At 37.5% G+C, this 17757-nt stretch overlaps 2 protein-coding genes across 3 annotated transcripts; both read left to right on the top strand.

Moving 5' to 3' along the window:
• LOC18605027 (lysine-specific demethylase REF6) lies at window positions 867-10831 on the top strand. Its single transcript, XM_007037793.2, has 7 exons — window positions 867-2007; window positions 3011-3089; window positions 3452-3519; window positions 3595-3745; window positions 4387-5084; window positions 5673-6362; window positions 8236-10831. Exons 1-7 carry the CDS (start codon window positions 1131-1133, stop codon window positions 10620-10622), a joined length of 4950 nt encoding a protein of 1649 aa, XP_007037855.2. The 5' UTR covers window positions 867-1130; the 3' UTR covers window positions 10623-10831.
• On the top strand, window positions 11688-16320 carry LOC18605028 (zinc finger CCCH domain-containing protein 43). Of its 2 annotated transcripts, none has more exons than XM_018117340.1 (6): window positions 11688-12333; window positions 12900-12965; window positions 13442-13561; window positions 13740-14012; window positions 15070-15339; window positions 15810-16320. In XM_018117340.1, the coding sequence occupies exons 1-6, from the start codon at window positions 11851-11853 to the stop codon at window positions 16032-16034; spliced, it is 1437 nt and encodes a 478-aa protein (XP_017972829.1). In that variant the 5' UTR covers window positions 11688-11850; the 3' UTR covers window positions 16035-16320. The 2 variants fall into 2 exon arrangements, with proteins under 2 accessions (XP_017972829.1, XP_017972830.1); XM_018117341.1 differs by having other exon boundaries at window positions 15831-16320.

A 17757-nucleotide genomic window follows, 5' to 3' on the forward strand; every position in this document is an offset into this window, starting at 1 on the left:
TATTATAAGAAAGCTATATGTCATGTCACAACTCATTATTTTATTCTTCATATTATTATATGCAAGTTTGATTCATTCTCAAATAAAATCATTAATTCATGACACAAAATTGAATAAATAAATGAAGGAGGGAAGGAAAGAAAAAGGTACGATGGCATTTGTTATTAAAGTTTAATGCTAGTATTTATTTATGTGGGTGCGTGCGTGTACAATGGAATCTCATGTTGAGATGCCTTCTCTTTGATCAAATGGTATTATATTAATATGTGTATACGAGCCAATATTGCCGCCAACCAGTCATCTAAAAAAAGGTAAAACGAATAAAATTAAGAAATAAGTAAAAAGAAAAACAAAACTTTGCTAGAATGGACGTACAGTAATCAAGCAAGGCAACCAATCATTTTATGACACGCAAATCTATGGGGTTTGGGAGAGTCAGATCAAAAAATCTCATGTGGTTGGTTTTCTTACGGACACCCTTTTGACGACTGTCAAGTCAAAATCAAAGTAAAACGCGCTGCCTTCAATTACGAAGCCATTTGGTTGATTCGTTCGTTCGATAACAAATAATAGTAATTTTTACTGCATTTTAAGTGAAAATTAAATGGTAATAAAATTAAAAGATGACATCAGTCATCGGAGCACTGTCCTTTTATGGAAAAGAGAATGGTAAGAAAAACTAGTTACTATTTAACCAGAAATTGTAGGAGGACACAAGCCCCCAAAAATTTATTGTCCATTATCCAGAAATTAGATAACCGGAAAAGAAGAGACAATGGCAAAAAAAGTAAATAGCAGAAAAGTGGTCGTCATTTTCATAAGCTACCTCCAAACCCAGAATAAAACCCCACTAGTCACATGCCTACTACTCTTCCCATAGTTTTTGCCTGCTGCCCCTTCCTCTGCCCTCATAAAATTTCACCGTTTCCCCCATTTCCTCTGTAACTACACAAAAAAAACAGAGGAAAAACACAAAAAAAAAAGAAATCCCTTTCTTAGAATATAAAAACAAAGAAAATGGAAGCTCAGAAGAATCTGAAAACTTTCTTCTCTGTTTTTGTTTTTCTTTCATAAAATGAACTCTCAATGATTACCCCGATTCTTACCCAGAAAATTTTATTCTTTCTTTCATGGCTGCTTCAAGCCTTTCACCAGAGCCAAGTCAAGAAGTGTTTTCCTGGCTGAAATCTCTGCCTTTAGCTCCAGAGTACCGGCCTACTTTGGCAGAGTTTCAAGATCCAATTGCCTACATTTTCAAGATCGAAAAAGAGGCTTCCCAGTATGGAATCTGCAAAATCATACCTCCAGTGCCTCCTGCTCCTAAAAAGACAGCAATTGGGAACCTCAATCGCTCCCTTTTGGCTCGTGCCGCAGCTAATACTAGCTCCGATTCGAAGCCGGCACCCACATTCACTACCCGCCAACAGCAGATCGGGTTTTGCCCCAGAAAACCACGGCCCGTTCAGAAACCCGTCTGGCAGAGTGGGGAGTACTACACTTTCCAAGAATTCGAAGCAAAAGCGAAGAATTTCGAAAGGGGTTACTTGAAAAGATACAGCAGAAAGGGTTCCCTTTCAGCTTTGGAAGTCGAAACCCTTTTTTGGAAAGCGACGGTTGACAAACCCTTTTCCGTTGAGTACGCTAACGACATGCCTGGTTCAGCTTTTGTGCCTCTGAGCTCAAAGAAGAGCAGTGGTGGAGGGAGAGAAGCAGGGGAAGGAGTTACGGTTGGGGAGACACCGTGGAATATGAGGGCAGTCTCGAGGGCAAAAGGGTCATTGTTAAGGTTCATGAAGGACGAGATTCCGGGTGTTACTTCCCCTATGGTGTACATTGCAATGTTGTTCAGTTGGTTCGCTTGGCATGTAGAGGATCACGACTTGCATAGCTTGAATTATTTGCATATGGGAGCAGGGAAGACATGGTACGGTGTTCCAAGGGATGCCGCGGTTGCTTTCGAGGAGGTGGTCAGGCTTGATGGCTATGGAGGAGAGTTCAATCCTCTTGGTGAGTTTACTGAACTATCAATTGTGTCTCCTCTGTTTCTTAGTTACCTACATGTTAAATACTTTCTGTTTACTCTGTGTATGCGAGCAGTAGCCTATATAGGATAACATGGGTGAGATTGACTAGTTTGAGGAAGAATAAACTTCATAGACTTGGTGGTTGAATTTTACCTTTTTTGAATGGTGAAGATTGAGGTTTTTAATAGGTGTTAGTTATCTGTTGGCATTGTAGTAAGTGAGCCTACTCTGTTTCTCGCCTATACTATTTTGTTAGGTTGAATTATGTTGGACATGGCTGCAGGATAACGTTAATTCTATGATGATAAGTTTAATCGCAAGTTTTATCTCTATGTGAAGTATTTATCATTTGCTCTTCAATTCTCTGTTGATTTAGACGTTGGGTTTGAAGGATTTTAGATTTTGAGTTTCTAGGAGCTGGAGTATTATATCAGAGATTCCTCCTTTTTCATCTAATAAAAAAGCTGTGTCATCTATGTCCTTTCTACGGGGTATTGAGTAGTTATGAGAAAGACTAGTGTTATTTGATCTTGTGGATGCTTGTCTCATCGATATCTGCCGTGAAAATTTTTCTTAAAATGTATTTTGGTTGAGTAGTGAAGAACAGAGGTTATGGCATTTTATAGATTTATATGTATCTTCATATCATTGTGCTTGTGCGAGTCTTGTGCTTATTTTTTCTTGTCCCCTTGTGTATGTGATTTGTATCCCTTTGAAGCTGTAGTGCCTGCAAAGCAATTAGATTAAAGACTTGGTGTGTGGCTCATGATCAAAATAGAACTTATTGACTATCTAGTGTATCCATGGTTTTTGACTTGCCATTTTGGATCAGGTTAATTTTAATCCAATGAAGTTACTATGCATTGATGTTATTTTGGTTTAACTAGAAAAGCAATTGAATCTCTTATATTTGAGTGATGGTGCTGATATTATATCTATACAAAAATGCTAATTGAGCAAATTTATTTTAATTTGTCATCTATCAGTTACCTTTTCCACTCTTGGTGAGAAGACCACAGTGATGTCTCCTGAAGTATTTGTTCATGCTGGGATTCCATGCTGCAGGTAACTTTACCTCTCTAATCTTTTGCACCCTGGAGTGTTCTTTGGCGTTATGCAAAGTTTATTAGGTTCAAATCAAATCGTAAATTACTACTTATGATCTCTGCATTGTTCTTGTTTTTGGCTTGCATTTCATTTTTCTCTCATTCAATAAGAAAGTGTTTAAACTCTATTGTTGTTCTTTTAATCAAATTTAGGGTCCATCCTTTTCTCCTTATCTCAGCAAAGATGATATTCTAAGAAGTTTCCTTGAAATACTTTTATACTGGAAACTTATTTTCTTAGTGTCGTATAAAATGATTTAAGTGTCTTGGTGAGGGATGATTATCTGTCTCTTTCTTACGTTATCATTATTCTGAAATCAGGTTAGTGCAAAATGCTGGGGAGTTTGTTGTCACTTTTCCAAGAGCCTATCATTCAGGGTTCAGTCATGGTGAGATACTTTGGAATTTCTATTAGTTACTATCATAGGAAGGAGCTAATTTCATCCGTATGTTTTTGCTATTAGGATTTAATTTTGGAGAGGCAGCTAATATTGCAACACCAGAATGGTTGAGAGTGGCCAGAGATGCTGCTATTCGAAGAGCTTCAATTAATTACCCTCCGATGGTCTCTCATTTCCAGTTACTCTATGATCTTGCACTTGAGTTATGTTCAAGGTATGACTCATGTCTACTATGGAAGCAATATGATTCCATCTAATGCTTTGGATTTTTAATTTCTTGCTGCATTCTGCCTTCTCAACCTAATATAGCTGAAAACTCTGAGTCATTGCAATTTTTGTTATAGTTTGCTGCTCTTAAAATTATTGCAATTCATTTAAATATGCATATGAAATTTAATCGCACAGTTCCACACTGCTTGTGAAATTTCTGGGGATAGGTTTTTTGGCTTAGAAAAACGTTTTACACTTGCTCATTTCATGCTGTCCTGCTTCCTTGTTGCCCTGACTTGGGTTCAAATGCTGGAGACGAGTATGTTTCACTTTTGCAAGTTTTTCCTAGTAAAGTATAGAGGGCCATATTGCATGCCATGTTTACTTTTGAAATGTCCTATATGTGCCCAACATTGGCTCATTAGATTACTGAAGAGTCTAAGTACATCTCCCTTTAGTTTTGCTTCTTGTTATTACAAAGTTGATGTCCCAACAATCTAAAGGACAGAAATCTGTAAATTTTTATTCACATGCTCAAAATTTATACCAAAAGTTGTTTGTAGGAAGCTGAAAGTACAAAAATAAAAAGAGCGATAACTTATATTATTTATCTTTTCCTCATTTTTGTTAGGTTTCTCCTTGCAGGGTACCTATGAGCATCAATGCTAAACCAAAGAGTTCTCGACTAAAGGATAAGAAAAAAAGTGAAGGAGAAACCTTGGTTAAAGAATTATTTGTGCAGAACCTTATGCAGAACAATGAACTACTTCATATTCTTGGAAAAGGATCTTCAGTGGTACTACTCCCCAAAAGTTCTTCTGATATTTCTCCTTGTTCAGATTTACGTGTTGCATCCCAATTAAGAATAAACCCTAGGATGTCACGTGGCTTATGCAACTACAAAGATGTTGTGAAATTATCCAAAGACTTAGCTTCTGATGAGATCATGGTAGGTGGGAATGAAGAAATCAAGGGAGTAAAAGGTTTCTATTCAGTGAAAGGAAAATTTGCTTCAATGTATGAGGGTAACCGGGATTCTGCTTTTAATGGAACTGATCATTTGTGTAGACTGCCGTTGCAGACCTTGAACATGAGCGCAGAAGGAGAAAATGCTGTTCAAGGTGATGCATTGTCAGATCAGGGACTGTTTTCATGCGTCACATGTGGAATATTGTGCTTTTCTTGCATTGCTGTTCTTCAACCAACTGAACAAGCGGCTAGATACCTCATGTCAGCTGATTGTAGCTTTTTTAATGATTGGACTGTTGGTTCTGGAGTAACTCGTGATGGGTTCACCACTACTCATGGGGATGTAATTACTTCTGAGCAAAATTCCTGTACAAGTAGGTTACATATGGAAATTTTCTTTCATTAGCTGATCTTCTTTGTGTGATTTACGTGTTAGTCAAACTAAACATTTTCTTTCTTTCATTCTGTTTAATGCATTCCTTGTGCTTGTGGGGCAGTAGCAATTTCCTTATGATACATGTAGTTTTTGTAAAGGTCAGTCAACTAAAATAGAAGCAGTCATGTATGTGATCTTAAGTAAACTAGTCTGGAATTTGGCTGGATGTCTTTGAGCTCCAATGAAATGTCATTTCCAAAATGTAATAGAGATAGGATAACTCAAATAAGGAGTTTTATGTTAGTGTCATGCAATTGGCTTTTGTTTGGGCCAGCGAAACAATTGGTTTCTCACATACTTACACCTAAATAGGATGCAATAGGTGTCATGTTTGCGTTAAACTATTTATGCTGCATGATGTCTTGATAATATGCTTGTCTATGGATCAGCATGCTTATGCAAGTTTCTGTAATTAATATTTTATCTAAATAGTGTTCTGTTCTTTTTCTGAAGATTTTCTCTTCATATTCTTTTCGTTATTCTGAACACTTAATGAGCTTTTCTTTTGTTTTTTTTTTTGATACAGGGTGGATGAACAAAAGAGCTCCAAATGCTTTATATGATGTCCCTGTTCAGTCTGTTGAGGACAAGTTTCATATGGCAGATCAAAGTAACCAAGTGGTGGAAGATACTGAAAAAGGGGGAGATACTTCTGCTCTTGGTCTATTAGCTTCCACATATGGAAATTCATCTGATTCTGAAGAAGATCATGTTGAACCAAATGTTACTGTCTCTGGTGATGAGACAAATTCAGCAAACCGTTCATTAGAAAGGAAATTTCAGTATAATGGTTCTGGTTTCTCTCCTGGTGATGCAAATGGGAGTAATAATCCCTCATTATTAAGGCTTGAATCTGAGGAAGAAGCTCCTGTGCATGTTGACATCAAGTCTACGAGCCCTCAAGCATTTGACCACACTGTTGAGTTTGAAACTGATAATCTTGCTTCAAGAAGATCAATCGGTTTGGAGGATAAATTTAGAGATCCAATCACAACATCACATGCTAATCCAAGTTACTCCCCGGCCACTCATGGCGCAGAGAAAATGAGGTTTAGCAAGACCATGGTACCAATGGAGAATGCGGATATTCCATTTGCTCCGAGGTCTGATGAAGATTCTTCTCGAATGCATGTCTTCTGTCTTGAGCATGCTGTAGAAGTAGACCAGCAACTTCGTCAAATAGGAGGAGTGCATGTATTTCTCCTTTGTCATCCAGGTACATTTTGGCATTCGGTTTTTACCCAAATGAATATTTACACATAAATGGGCACTCCTTTTCCTAACCCTTCCACAAAAGAAAAAAAAAACAGGAGATATTATTTGCTGTAGTAATGCGCATTGCCTTATGTTTCTGTTATCTTATGCAACTTGTTTTTGGATGATACTGCATGTGAGCATGTGAGTAAAGAAGTTGAGTAGGTGAGGGTTCCCGTATTTTAACCTTCCCATTTCCCACATTTTTGTGCTTGTGATTATTAATACATGGAAGGGGAATGATGCCCTAAAGGTGAAGTCTGAGGGTAAGGTTTGATCTCTATTTTTTATAATCAGCTAGTTTAATACCCTTGCATTGCTGTGGGGTAAAACTTTTTATCAAATAATTTAAAGATATTATTGGTATAATTTGTGTTATAAAAAGTATTTTTAATTATCAAAGATGATTTGTCTTTCTCTTTCTTTTCTTTCTCAATGATCAATGGTTATTTTTTAACTTTTAATAATATCTTATGCTATGTATACTTTTTTATTTTTTTTCATTCATTTTATTTCACTTTTATTTTGTATCCACCACACTTATACTTCAAGTTTATTCTTTCTTCCCTTTTCTTTGTTTTTACTTTTTCTACATTTTTTCGTTTTCCTTTTGTGGTTTTCTATGTCCTTTCTCTTCATTTTTATTTTTGCATTTATATTTGAATTATGAATTTTCAAATTAATACTATTTATACACAATACTGCAATGCTATTTATCATTTTTAATGCTCAATACTATTCATACTTTCAATAATTTTTTATTTATTATCCTCCTTCCTTTTCTTTTCTTTTCTTTTATCTATATCCTCCTCTCTCTTCATTTTTTCTATGTTATAGTTTTTCTTTAATTATATTGTTGTAAATAGGTTTTTTAGTTCAATTATATAGTTGTTTTATTTTCCCTTGTCTCTTAAATTTTTTATTCTTTCTATTTTTTTCTTTTATACTTTTACTCAGTATTATGATTGTTACTTTTAATAGTATTTTGCAATACTTTTAGTTTTTTACTACACCTTTTTTTTTATATTTATTTCCTTGAACTTTTTAATTTATTTTACTTATATTTCTATTTAATTTTTAATCTTTTTTCTTTGAACTTTTGTTATTCTCTCATGTTGGCTCTTTATACTTTTTTTTCCCTATTTTTCTCCTTTTCTTCCCTTTTTTCTCTCTTTTTTTTTCCCTATTTCCTTTCCTTTTTTTTTAATTCTCTTTCCCTCCCTCACTGGTGGCAAGGAGCCAGTTCGGTGGCAGAGACCAGATCTGGCCCCTCCTTGACTCTTCCTCTCTTCCACCCTGATCTCTCTCTACCCCTTTCTTTCTCTTCATTTTCCTCTTTGCCCTTGCTTTCTATCCTCCGGCCTGCCACTGGCCATCAAGCCCCTAGCTGGCCTCAGTCGGCTCCTTCCCTTCTAGCCCACGTCTGCCTCTTCATTCTCCTCTCTCTTCCAGCCTTTATGGCTCCATCTCCATCTTTCTCTCTCTTACGAAAATAGGAAAAAAAATGACAAACACAAAATGCCATACAAATAGACGGGCAAAAATGCCCTTAAGAATTACAAAATTCCAACCAGGTCACTTGAACTCAAAACTCATTATAGATAATATAGATAATAGATGACAGGCAGCATGCACCAGCCAACTTGTCTATTAACATGTTTCTTCTAATTTCAACAATTTTTCTTTGTTTCTTTTGGCTGGGAAAAGTATCCAGTGACCGTCTATTATTATTTGCATGTTTTGCATCTTCTAAAAAACTAATTAATAGTTCTACCAAATAACTATTTTAGGTTCTTTTCTCTCCAGTCATTAACATTATCTGTTGAACAATGCAGAGTATCCCAAGATAGAAGCAGAAGCAAAGTTGGTGACCGAAGAACTAGGAATTGATTATCCCTGGAATGACATTTTATTTGGGGATGCTACTAAGGAGGATGAGGAGAGGATCCAGTCAGCTCTTGATAGTGAGGATGCTATACCTGGGAACGGAGACTGGGCTGTAAAGTTGGGTGTCAACCTATTTTATAGTGCCAATCTCAGCCGCTCTACCCTGTACAGTAAACAGATGCCATACAATTATGTTATATACAGTGCATTTGGCCGTAACTCTCCTGGTAGCTCACCCACAAAATTGAATGTGTATGGGAGGAGGTCTGGCAAGCAGAAAAAAGTGGTGGCAGGAAAATGGTGTGGTAAAGTTTGGATGTCAAATCAGGTTCATCCATTTTTGGCACAAAGGGATCCTGAGGAACAAGAACAAGAAAGAGGCTTTCATGCTTGGGCAACTTCAGATGAAAATCTTGAGAGAAAACCAGAAAATGTTCACAAAGCTGAAACAACCAAGGTGGCTAAAAAGTTTAATAGAAAGAGAAAAATGAGGCCTGAGATTGCATCAAGCAAGAAAGTGAAATGCATTGAGACAGAGGGTGCAGTTTCAGATGATTCATTGGATGGTGGTTCTCTTAGGCAGCAACAGATTTTTTTTAGAGGCAAGCAGCCTAGACTGATTCAGAAAGAAGAGGCAATTTCATATGATTTGCTTGAGGATGATTCTCTTCTGCAGCAAAGGAATCTCTCCAGGAAAAAATTGGCAAAATTTATTGAAAGAGAAGGTGCTGAATCAGAAGATGCAGAAGAGGAATTTACTCATCAGCAGCATTGGAGGAATCTCAGAGGCAAGCAAGGCAAATATATTGAAGAAGATGATGCAGTTTCGGGTGATTCACTTGATGAAAGTTCTCTTAAGCAGTATAGGAGGATTCCTCGAAGTTGGCAGGCCAAATTTAGGGAGAGAGAAGATATTGTATCAGAGGATGAACTAGAGGAAATTTCTCATCGGCTGCATAGGAGGATTCCTAGATGCAGGCAAATCAAGTCATGTGAGAAGAATGATGCTATATCAGATGATTCACGAGCAGATAATTCTCTTAAGCAGTATAGAAGAATGCCTAAAGGCAGGCAAGCAAACTTTGTTGAGAGAGATGATACAATGTCAGATGATGCATCAGAAGATGATTCTCAACATCAGCTTAGGAGGATTCCTAAAGGCAAGCAAATGAAGTGCATGGAAAGAGATGATGCATTTTCAGATGATTCACTTGAGGATAATCTTCAACAGCAGCATAGGATTCCTAGAAGCAAAGTGGCCAAGTTTACTGATAGAGAAGATGTAGTTTCCTTTGATTCATTGAAGGGTAGTTCTCATCAACAGCGTAGGAGGGTTTCTAGAAGCCAGCTAACCAAGTTTATTGAGAGGGAAGATGCGGTTTCGTCTGATTCTCCAGATGATAGTTCTCTTCAGCAGCTTAGGAGGATTCCGAGAAGTAAGCAAACCAAGATTCTTGAGAGGGAAGATGCAGTTTCAGATGATTCACTGGATGATACTTCTCAGCAGCGGCTTAGAAAGACTCCTAGAAGCAGACAAGGGAAATTTATTGAGAGGGAAGATGCAGTTTCATATGATTCGTTGGATGAGAATTATCACCAACCAAATAGGAGGACTCTTAGAAGCAGAAAGAAGAAAGCCCAGACACCGCGGCAAATAAAACAAGAAACCCCTCGGAATGTTAAACAAGGGAAACGTCGGACAACAAAACAAGTAGTCTCTCAGCAAATAAAACAAGAGACTCCTCGGAATCGGAACACCAAAATTGAGCAAAGTGCTAGACAGTGCAATTCATATGGTGAAGATGAGCTAGAAGGTGGACCCAGCACACGCCTTAGGAAAAGAGTCCGAAAGCCTCTGAAAGAGTCAGAAACAAAACCAAAAGAGAAGAAGCAGGCCAGTAAGAAGAAAGTGAAGAATGCTTCAAATGTGAAAACTCTAGCTGGTCACAATACTTCAAAAGTAAGGGATGAGGAAGCAGAATACCAGTGTGACATGGAAGGATGCACCATGAGTTTTGGCTTGAAACAAGAGCTGCTCCTGCACAAAAGAAACATTTGTCCGGTCAAGGGGTGTGGGAAGAAGTTCTTCTCACACAAGTATCTGGTGCAGCATCGCCGAGTTCATTTGGATGACCGACCTCTTAAATGCCCTTGGAAGGGCTGCAAGATGACATTCAAGTGGGCATGGGCCCGAACAGAACACATTAGGGTTCACACAGGTGCTCGTCCTTACGTGTGTGCAGAAGAAGGCTGTGGGCAGACATTTCGTTTTGTGTCAGATTTCAGTCGTCACAAACGAAAGACTGGTCATTCAGCAAAGAAAGGTAGGGGATAATTTGAAGGAAGAAAAGTGTAATTTAACATTTCTAATGAACCTGTTGTTCAATTGGCAGGGTAGGCTAGGTTCAACGAAAGGATTAGAATTTCCCCATTGTTGTCATTCAGGAAACTGTTAATCATGTTTTGTCCTGGGGTTTCCATTGTGCCCATTCATTTACCGTAATCAGAGCAATTGCTTGGATATTGAATCAGATTCCTGCCTTAGCCCTGCCTACCGTGCTCCCTGTTCAGATGCTCGTTCATTGCAATTTGCACCGCATTTGGTGGCTCTATGCCCTCCTACCAAATATCAAACTCGTGAGAAACGTGGTGAAGTTTCCTTCCATACTTTTCCTTGGAAGTTATCTCCGTCCAAAATTCACCACCCTGGCCTCGTACCTTCCATCCATTCAAATCATAAGCCTTAATTCTGGGCCAACCTATTATCCCCACTGTTTTCTTCGAGTCCTCCAAACTCTTCGTAAGTGAGGCTAACGTACAGTTTGGGCCGAGCTTTAATTTGAAACCCATTTTCTTTTTTTTTTCGTAAATAATGTTTTTAAACTGAACCGTCTGTCTTTGCGTCTTAAATTTTGGATATTGTCCTAAATATTCTTTTATGATCTTGTAGACATCCATTAGTTTTCTTTGACCTATCCTCTACTCTTTTTTTTTTTAATTGTTTTCCTATTTTTTTTCTCTGTTGATATATTTGATGAAATCTAAAGGACAAAGAGAATGCAAATTAATAAACTTTGGTAAGAAGATGTCTATTAACTAATAATAGTGGCAGATAACTAAAAATTATTGTAATAAAAGGGAACTCATTCCCTACATTCTATTTACATAACTGCTTTACACAAGCTCTACCAGAGATACAACGAGAAAAAGGGGAAAATAAAGGGGTTACAGGGAGGGAGGGAGGGAGGGAGGGAGGGAGGGTCTAGAAAGAATTAAAAAAAAAAAGAAAGTATACGTTACATATGGAGTAAGAGAAACGTACAAAGTACAAAAGAATGCGCCATTATTATTTTTTCCAAGTAGAAATATACAGCTGCAACAAGTGGTAACATCCTTTTCTTTTTTTTTTTTGGCCTTCCTTCTCTCTTCCCTTCTTTGCCTTTTTGTTCACACACTTTCACTTCCATTTCCCAATAACAAAGGCTCTAACCTTTTTACTTCCTTCTCTCTCTCCCCCCCCTTTTTCTTCTGCCAAATTTAGGGTTTTGAAATGTGGATTAACAATGTCTCAATCTGAAGAAACTCCGATCTCCGACTCTACTCCCACCGATTCCGCCCTTCACTTAGGGCTCCACTCGCTCGATCCGGATCCTTCTCCGAATCCTGACCCCTCACCCTCTGATCTCAATCACTCGGCTCAGGAAACGGACCACGACCAAAGCAATCTCGAGCAGCAGCTCCAGAACCTCGATTTGAAGGAGGAGGAAGGGGAAGAGGAGGAGGGGGATGAAGAAGCTGAGAAGAAAGATGACCGCGAGAGAGAGAGCGACAACGAAGCCGACGTGGACGCTGCCGGAGACGACGAGGATGAGGTGGAGGAGAAAAACGAGTACGAGGATGATGATGAAAATGTGACGAATGAAGGAAGGAGGTCGCATTATCCGGTAAGACCGGAAGCAGAGGATTGCGCTTATTATATGAAAACTGGACTTTGCAAATTTGGATCTAATTGCAAGTTTAATCACCCTGTTCGAAGGAAGAACCAGGTCCTTTTCTCACCTTATTCTTATTATTTTATTTTTATTTTTTCATCTTTAATTGTGCTGAAAATGCTCTTCGTTTAGCTGAAAGGAGCTGTTTTTGGTTGTCTATATTTCGCGCGGCTATATTAATGTGGTATTTGTTAAAGATGGTTTTTTTTATTGATTTTTTTCCAAGTTGTTTTTATGCTGTGATTGGTAAATTTTATGAAAAAAATGCACGTCTTTCTTTTGTTAATTCGTGTGAGACGATTGTTGGCGTAATGCCCTGAGGAAAATGTAACCATTTCTGCTTCAGTCTGCTTGTGGGAATACAATTCATCTTTTCTGGCTGAAGTAGCTATTCATTAATTGAGATCTAATTAAATATTGGGAATCTTCATAAATGGATATAAATAAAATTTTATATTTTTGGGTATATATTGGGCCGCGCTGCAATTGGTACCCTCCCCTATCCCATAACAACTGGTGATTTTGGGTGTTTTCTCAGTTTTTTTTTTTGGCACAAACCTACATTAGTCATCCTGTGCTGACTTTTTCATTCTGGGTGTTTCGAATTATGATGTTTGAAGGCTGTGAAGGAAAAGGTCAAGGAAAAGGATGAATCAACAGAGAAACCAAGCCAGACAGAATGCAAGGTCAATATTCTTAATTTTTGTTTGCAAAATGTGCTCTTTATGATCTTAACTGCCAACATCATGATGAATGCTGCTAATTTGATTTGCAGTGGTTCTGTATGTTATGTTTTTCGTTTTGGAAACAGGTTTTTCTGGTCTCAGTTTGCGTATTTGAAAGCATTTGACAAGTCTGACAGTTTGAATATGAAGCTTATAAAGTGTGCTATTTCTTTTCAGGAAATTTAATCAATGAACTTGTGGATGTTTCTTTTTTTATCTCAATAAAGCCTAGCATTCTCCTAATAGTGTAGAAGGACAAAGATAGTAACAGATCTATTAGTAGGCTATGGTTTACTATGGTCTATAACATATCTATTAGTGTTTGTTCAGATGGTTCTGAAACTCTTCTTTATATATTTTAAGCTACGTCTATAAGAAATGTGCATAGGTCAATAGTAACATTCTGTGGTGTTAAATTTTGCTCGAAATTTTTGCAGTATTACCTAAGAACTGGTGGATGTAAGTTTGGGAAGGCTTGTAGATACAACCACTCAAGAGCAAAAACTGCAGTGGCTCCAATTTTAGAGCTTAACTTTCTGGGGCTGCCTATCCGACCGGTATCACTTCTGTTTTCACTGTTTTAATGGAATTTTGCTGGATGCCATCACTTGAGTCCTGATGTTCCATTGCATTTCTTCTACAATTGGCCAAATGTTTTGAGATTTATTTTTAGTGATTAATCATGATTAATTGGAGTAATCATTCTGGAAATTTGAAAGTTTTAAATCGTCACAGGGAGAGAAAGAGTGCCCCTATTACATGCGTAATGGGTCCTGCAAGTATGGGGCTAACTGCAGATTTAATCATCCTGATCCTACAACTGCTGGAGCTTGTGACCCACCTTCGGGATACGGTAATGGTGGACCTGTTTCATCACAAGCTGCATCACAAGTGAATATAGCGTCCTGGTCATCACCAAGGACATTGAATGAGACTCCCTATATGCCAATGATGTTTTCACCAACACAAGGTGTTCCGCCTCCAAATCCAGAATGGAATGGGTATCAGGTACTATCGTTGCTCTTATGCTGTTTAAGTTCTGTTACTTTAATCAATAGCATCTATTGAGTTTATCTTAGCATTACACGGCCCTTACCTTCCCCCCCGGATGTTGTATATGGTTTTCCCAGATTGTTACTTGTTTTTGTACCCCTGAAGTAGTACAGTGTGTATCTCTATATATCATATCTTAAATGTGTAAAATTGCTTGCACTTTGAACATATAGACTGCATGTAATGAAATGGATAATTTGGTTTAGGTTGTTATAATCCCCTGCATTGAGAAATAATCATAGTATTATGCAATTCTTACTGGTAACAATTGACAGACAGCCATATTCAGATAATGAATGGAATATTTCAATAGTTTGGTTAGAACTAGTTTCTAGAGGTGCTTATATTCTATTTGGCCTGCTTTAGAACTTTTTGTGGAATATTGTGCTGGCTTTCAACCTTTGCCTGGGTGAAGCGAGGTTACTTTGTTATCTCAAGGTCTTAAACACATGCACATGTAGGCAGAATAATGTATAGGCCTTGTACGGGGGCACAGGTGGACAAATATTCGACTTTTATGCTTATTTAGTTGAAAGACACTGTTAAAATTCATGCTTTGGCAGAGTAAAATATGTTGAGACACCGAAGAAGACTTAGTAGAACCTTGATGTTGGTTCAGTTACATGGACAATGGATTTTTTTTATATGGTTTATTTATGTAGCTTTTGCATTAAAAAGTATTGGAAATTAGTTGGTGGATTAGATATACTAATTGCTTGACAGTCTATAGTGTAAGATGTTATTAGGCACATGAAAATGGAGAATCAGACAAGGTGTAATCATCCCTCATCCCCATCCCTCATTCCACCACATATTTATTGCTGGATTTGCTTTTCTACCTTTTATTTGTTTTACTGCAATAATTTTTAAACAAGATTATGCTTTAAATTTCCTGGTAGGTTTAATTCTGGCTCTGCATATTAATTACTGTCAGAAAGTAGCTTTGCCTTGTGGGAACTTGTAATTTGATATGTTTCTGCATGATGACTTGATCTTGTTGTTCTTTGTCAAGACGACTGTATATGCCCCTGAAAGGAATTTGCATCCAACTCCAGCATATGTCATGAACAACCCATCAACCGAAACCGCTGTCTATACTCATCATCAGCCACAAATGCTAGTTGATGAATTCCCAGTTCGGCCTGGCCAGCCCGAGTGCAGTTACTTCATGAAAACTGGGGACTGTAAGTTTAAATCTAATTGCAAATATCATCATCCAAAAAATCGAGTTGCAAAGCCATCCCCATGCACTCTCAGTGACAAGGGTTTACCACTGAGACCTGTAAGTTTATGTTCCTTTACTTTCTGCTCCTTATGAAATATATATAAACTCAGTAGATGTTTTAAAGCTTTTTTAAATGTTCTCATGGTTGTTCTGCCTCATATCTCTTTGTCACCTTAGCTAGTGCAATGGGCCTTCTTTTCTTCTCAAGTAATTTAAAACAAATTTGTTGTGAAACATCAATAAAATTTGCATGTTTGAGAAGTTGGTACTTGATTTGTTGAACTGGGTAATGATTGAAACAAGATGTTCTGTTCGGCAAATGAATGTCTACAGAAACAGAGCCTTTGGAGAAAGGCTTGCACATTATCTCTTTGTCACCCTCTGTGCATTCAAGATTAGCCCTCACTGGATATTATACAGATCTCTCTTTTAGCGTTTGGTTCCTGTTTATGGTTTGTGTTTTCAGTGATAATAATTAAGTTCTCAGTTCTTATCACATTTAACACTTAATGCTTTCATTGTGATAGACCTCTGTTTTCGAAATCCAGGATCAAAGCATCTGCTCACATTACAGCCGCTACGGCATTTGCAAGTTTGGGCCAGCCTGTAAATTTGACCATTCAGTACAGGCAGCTCCTTCAGTGGTGTCTGGACTAGATCAGCCTCTACCATTCAGCAATTCTGCAGCTACAGAAGAAAGTGGAATTGCTGGAAGTAATGGTACTGATACTGCAGTTCAGCAGTCTGTGTAAAAAGATTTTCATCAAAGGCTCCCTAGCTCTTAGATCTGACATTAGCAAGGATTCTAAGTTTTCCTTTTTAAACTGGAAGAGTCTATTTAACTTTTTTTTTTTTTGACCTTTTTCCATTGCCACAAGCTTTTTAGGGGATGGCATTATATATATAGATATTACATACTTATCATGTGTTGTGTTGCTAGTGCTACAAAGCTCAAGTCGAAATCAGGATATGTAAATTATCTCAGTTTCATGTCATGTCATGTAGTAATGCCAGTGAAAATTGGGATTATCTTTTTCATGCCCTTGAAGCCCTACCAGGATCGGATCGGTTGACTTCTTTCATTGTATTGTCTTAAGCAGGGGATGGGTTCAACCCAAACAGGGTTTACAGGCCAAGCCCAAGCCAAAAGTGGTTCCACTCCTAATAAATTAAATTTCTGAACAGTGACCCAAGGTGGTAAGAGTTATAAACAAGGCAAGCTATGGTATCTTTCCTTCTATAATTGCAATATGTATATTCAAATGGGTGACGACGATGCTGTGCTGGAGATAGGTACAATACCTTGTCGAAGTAAAATTTTAATCAACTAATTTTAGAAGCATCTGAGAATAAATAGGGTACGAACCTCAACTGAAATATATGCGTAGAAAATCTATGGCATGTCGTCCCAAGCATATACTGTAAACTTGTCCTTTGGCAACCTCTTCTTCACTAGTTTCTGAATTTGGATTTTAAAACCCCGCTGCCTTTTGTCTATATTTTGTTGCTCTACAACTCATTTAATCATCCTATCATGCTGCTAAAACCAAATATGGTAATTAATTGAACAGTAATACAATTTCATTTTTCCCAGAAGTGATCAATAAAATTATGATGATAATACCATACAATGCATTCCTCAACGGATGTCAATAAGAAAGTTGTGTCTTTAGATCCACCTCTAAAGTTGTGTCTTTACATCCACCAAATAAAGTTGTGTCTCTTCACTCGAAGGTACGAATATCAAAAGAGAAGAACAAAGCAAGCCAATGGGGTTTAAAAAGGGAAAAAGGAGAAAGAGAAAAAGAAGAGCCATAATAAACTAATCAAGGACTAGAAAGGAAGCCAGGCAGATATACAAGGGAAAGGGAGCCTTTTTCCACCCAATACATAATACATATATATATATATGTATATATATATATGTATATATATATATATATGTATATATATATATATATANATATATATATATGTATATATATATATGTATATATATATATATATGTATATATATATATATATATAGGCAAACTGGCATCACCAACCATTCAATTCCATCGCCCCAAAAGCATTATCATACTCGAACACAGCAAAACCATTTAGTCTGAGAACCCAAAAAAGACAAAACACAAAGAAGGGTATAATGAATAAACAAACAAAACCAAAGAAAAGAAGGGCATATATAGTAATAGCATGCCTTGCATACCTTTCGAGGAGACGGGGAGGTTACATTTTCAATTTTATCAGTGGTCGGGGACATGATTGTGCCAGCACTGCCTCTGGTTTTCTTCTCATGTCTAGCCTTGTTGAATATCACCGTAAACCCTTCCGCCGTTGCTGGGTTATTTACATCCCACTCTCCAAATTTAGGCAGCGGTCTCCCTCTCTCCTGCTCAAACCCAATCCCAAACAAATATCACTAATAAATCAACCTTTTGTATTTTTGCATGTCAAATGAAATGAGAAAGGCAT

This window comes from Theobroma cacao, chromosome 3, assembly GCF_000208745.1.
Source record: "Theobroma cacao cultivar B97-61/B2 chromosome 3, Criollo_cocoa_genome_V2, whole genome shotgun sequence".
Taxonomy (NCBI): Eukaryota; Viridiplantae; Streptophyta; class Magnoliopsida; order Malvales; family Malvaceae; genus Theobroma; species Theobroma cacao.

What these genes read in the sequence shown, in the direction of transcription:
- LOC18605028 (XM_018117340.1), top strand. Translation starts at nt 11,851, where the DNA reads ATGTCTCAATCTGAAGAAACTCCGATCTCCGACTCTACTCCCACCGAT. An exon ending in TGGGGCTGCCTATCCGACCG is followed by an intron (nt 13,562 to 13,739) that starts GTATCACTTCTG and finishes AAATCGTCACAG; the next exon opens with GGAGAGAAAGAGTGCCCCTA. An exon ending in AGGGTTTACCACTGAGACCT is followed by an intron (nt 15,340 to 15,809) that starts GTAAGTTTATGT and finishes TCATTGTGATAG; the next exon opens with ACCTCTGTTTTCGAAATCCA.
- LOC18605027 (XM_007037793.2), top strand. Translation starts at nt 1,131, where the DNA reads ATGGCTGCTTCAAGCCTTTCACCAGAGCCAAGTCAAGAAGTGTTTTCC. An exon ending in AGGAGAGTTCAATCCTCTTG is followed by an intron (nt 2,008 to 3,010) that starts GTGAGTTTACTG and finishes GTCATCTATCAG; the next exon opens with TTACCTTTTCCACTCTTGGT. An exon ending in TCATTCAGGGTTCAGTCATG is followed by an intron (nt 3,520 to 3,594) that starts GTGAGATACTTT and finishes TTTTGCTATTAG; the next exon opens with GATTTAATTTTGGAGAGGCA.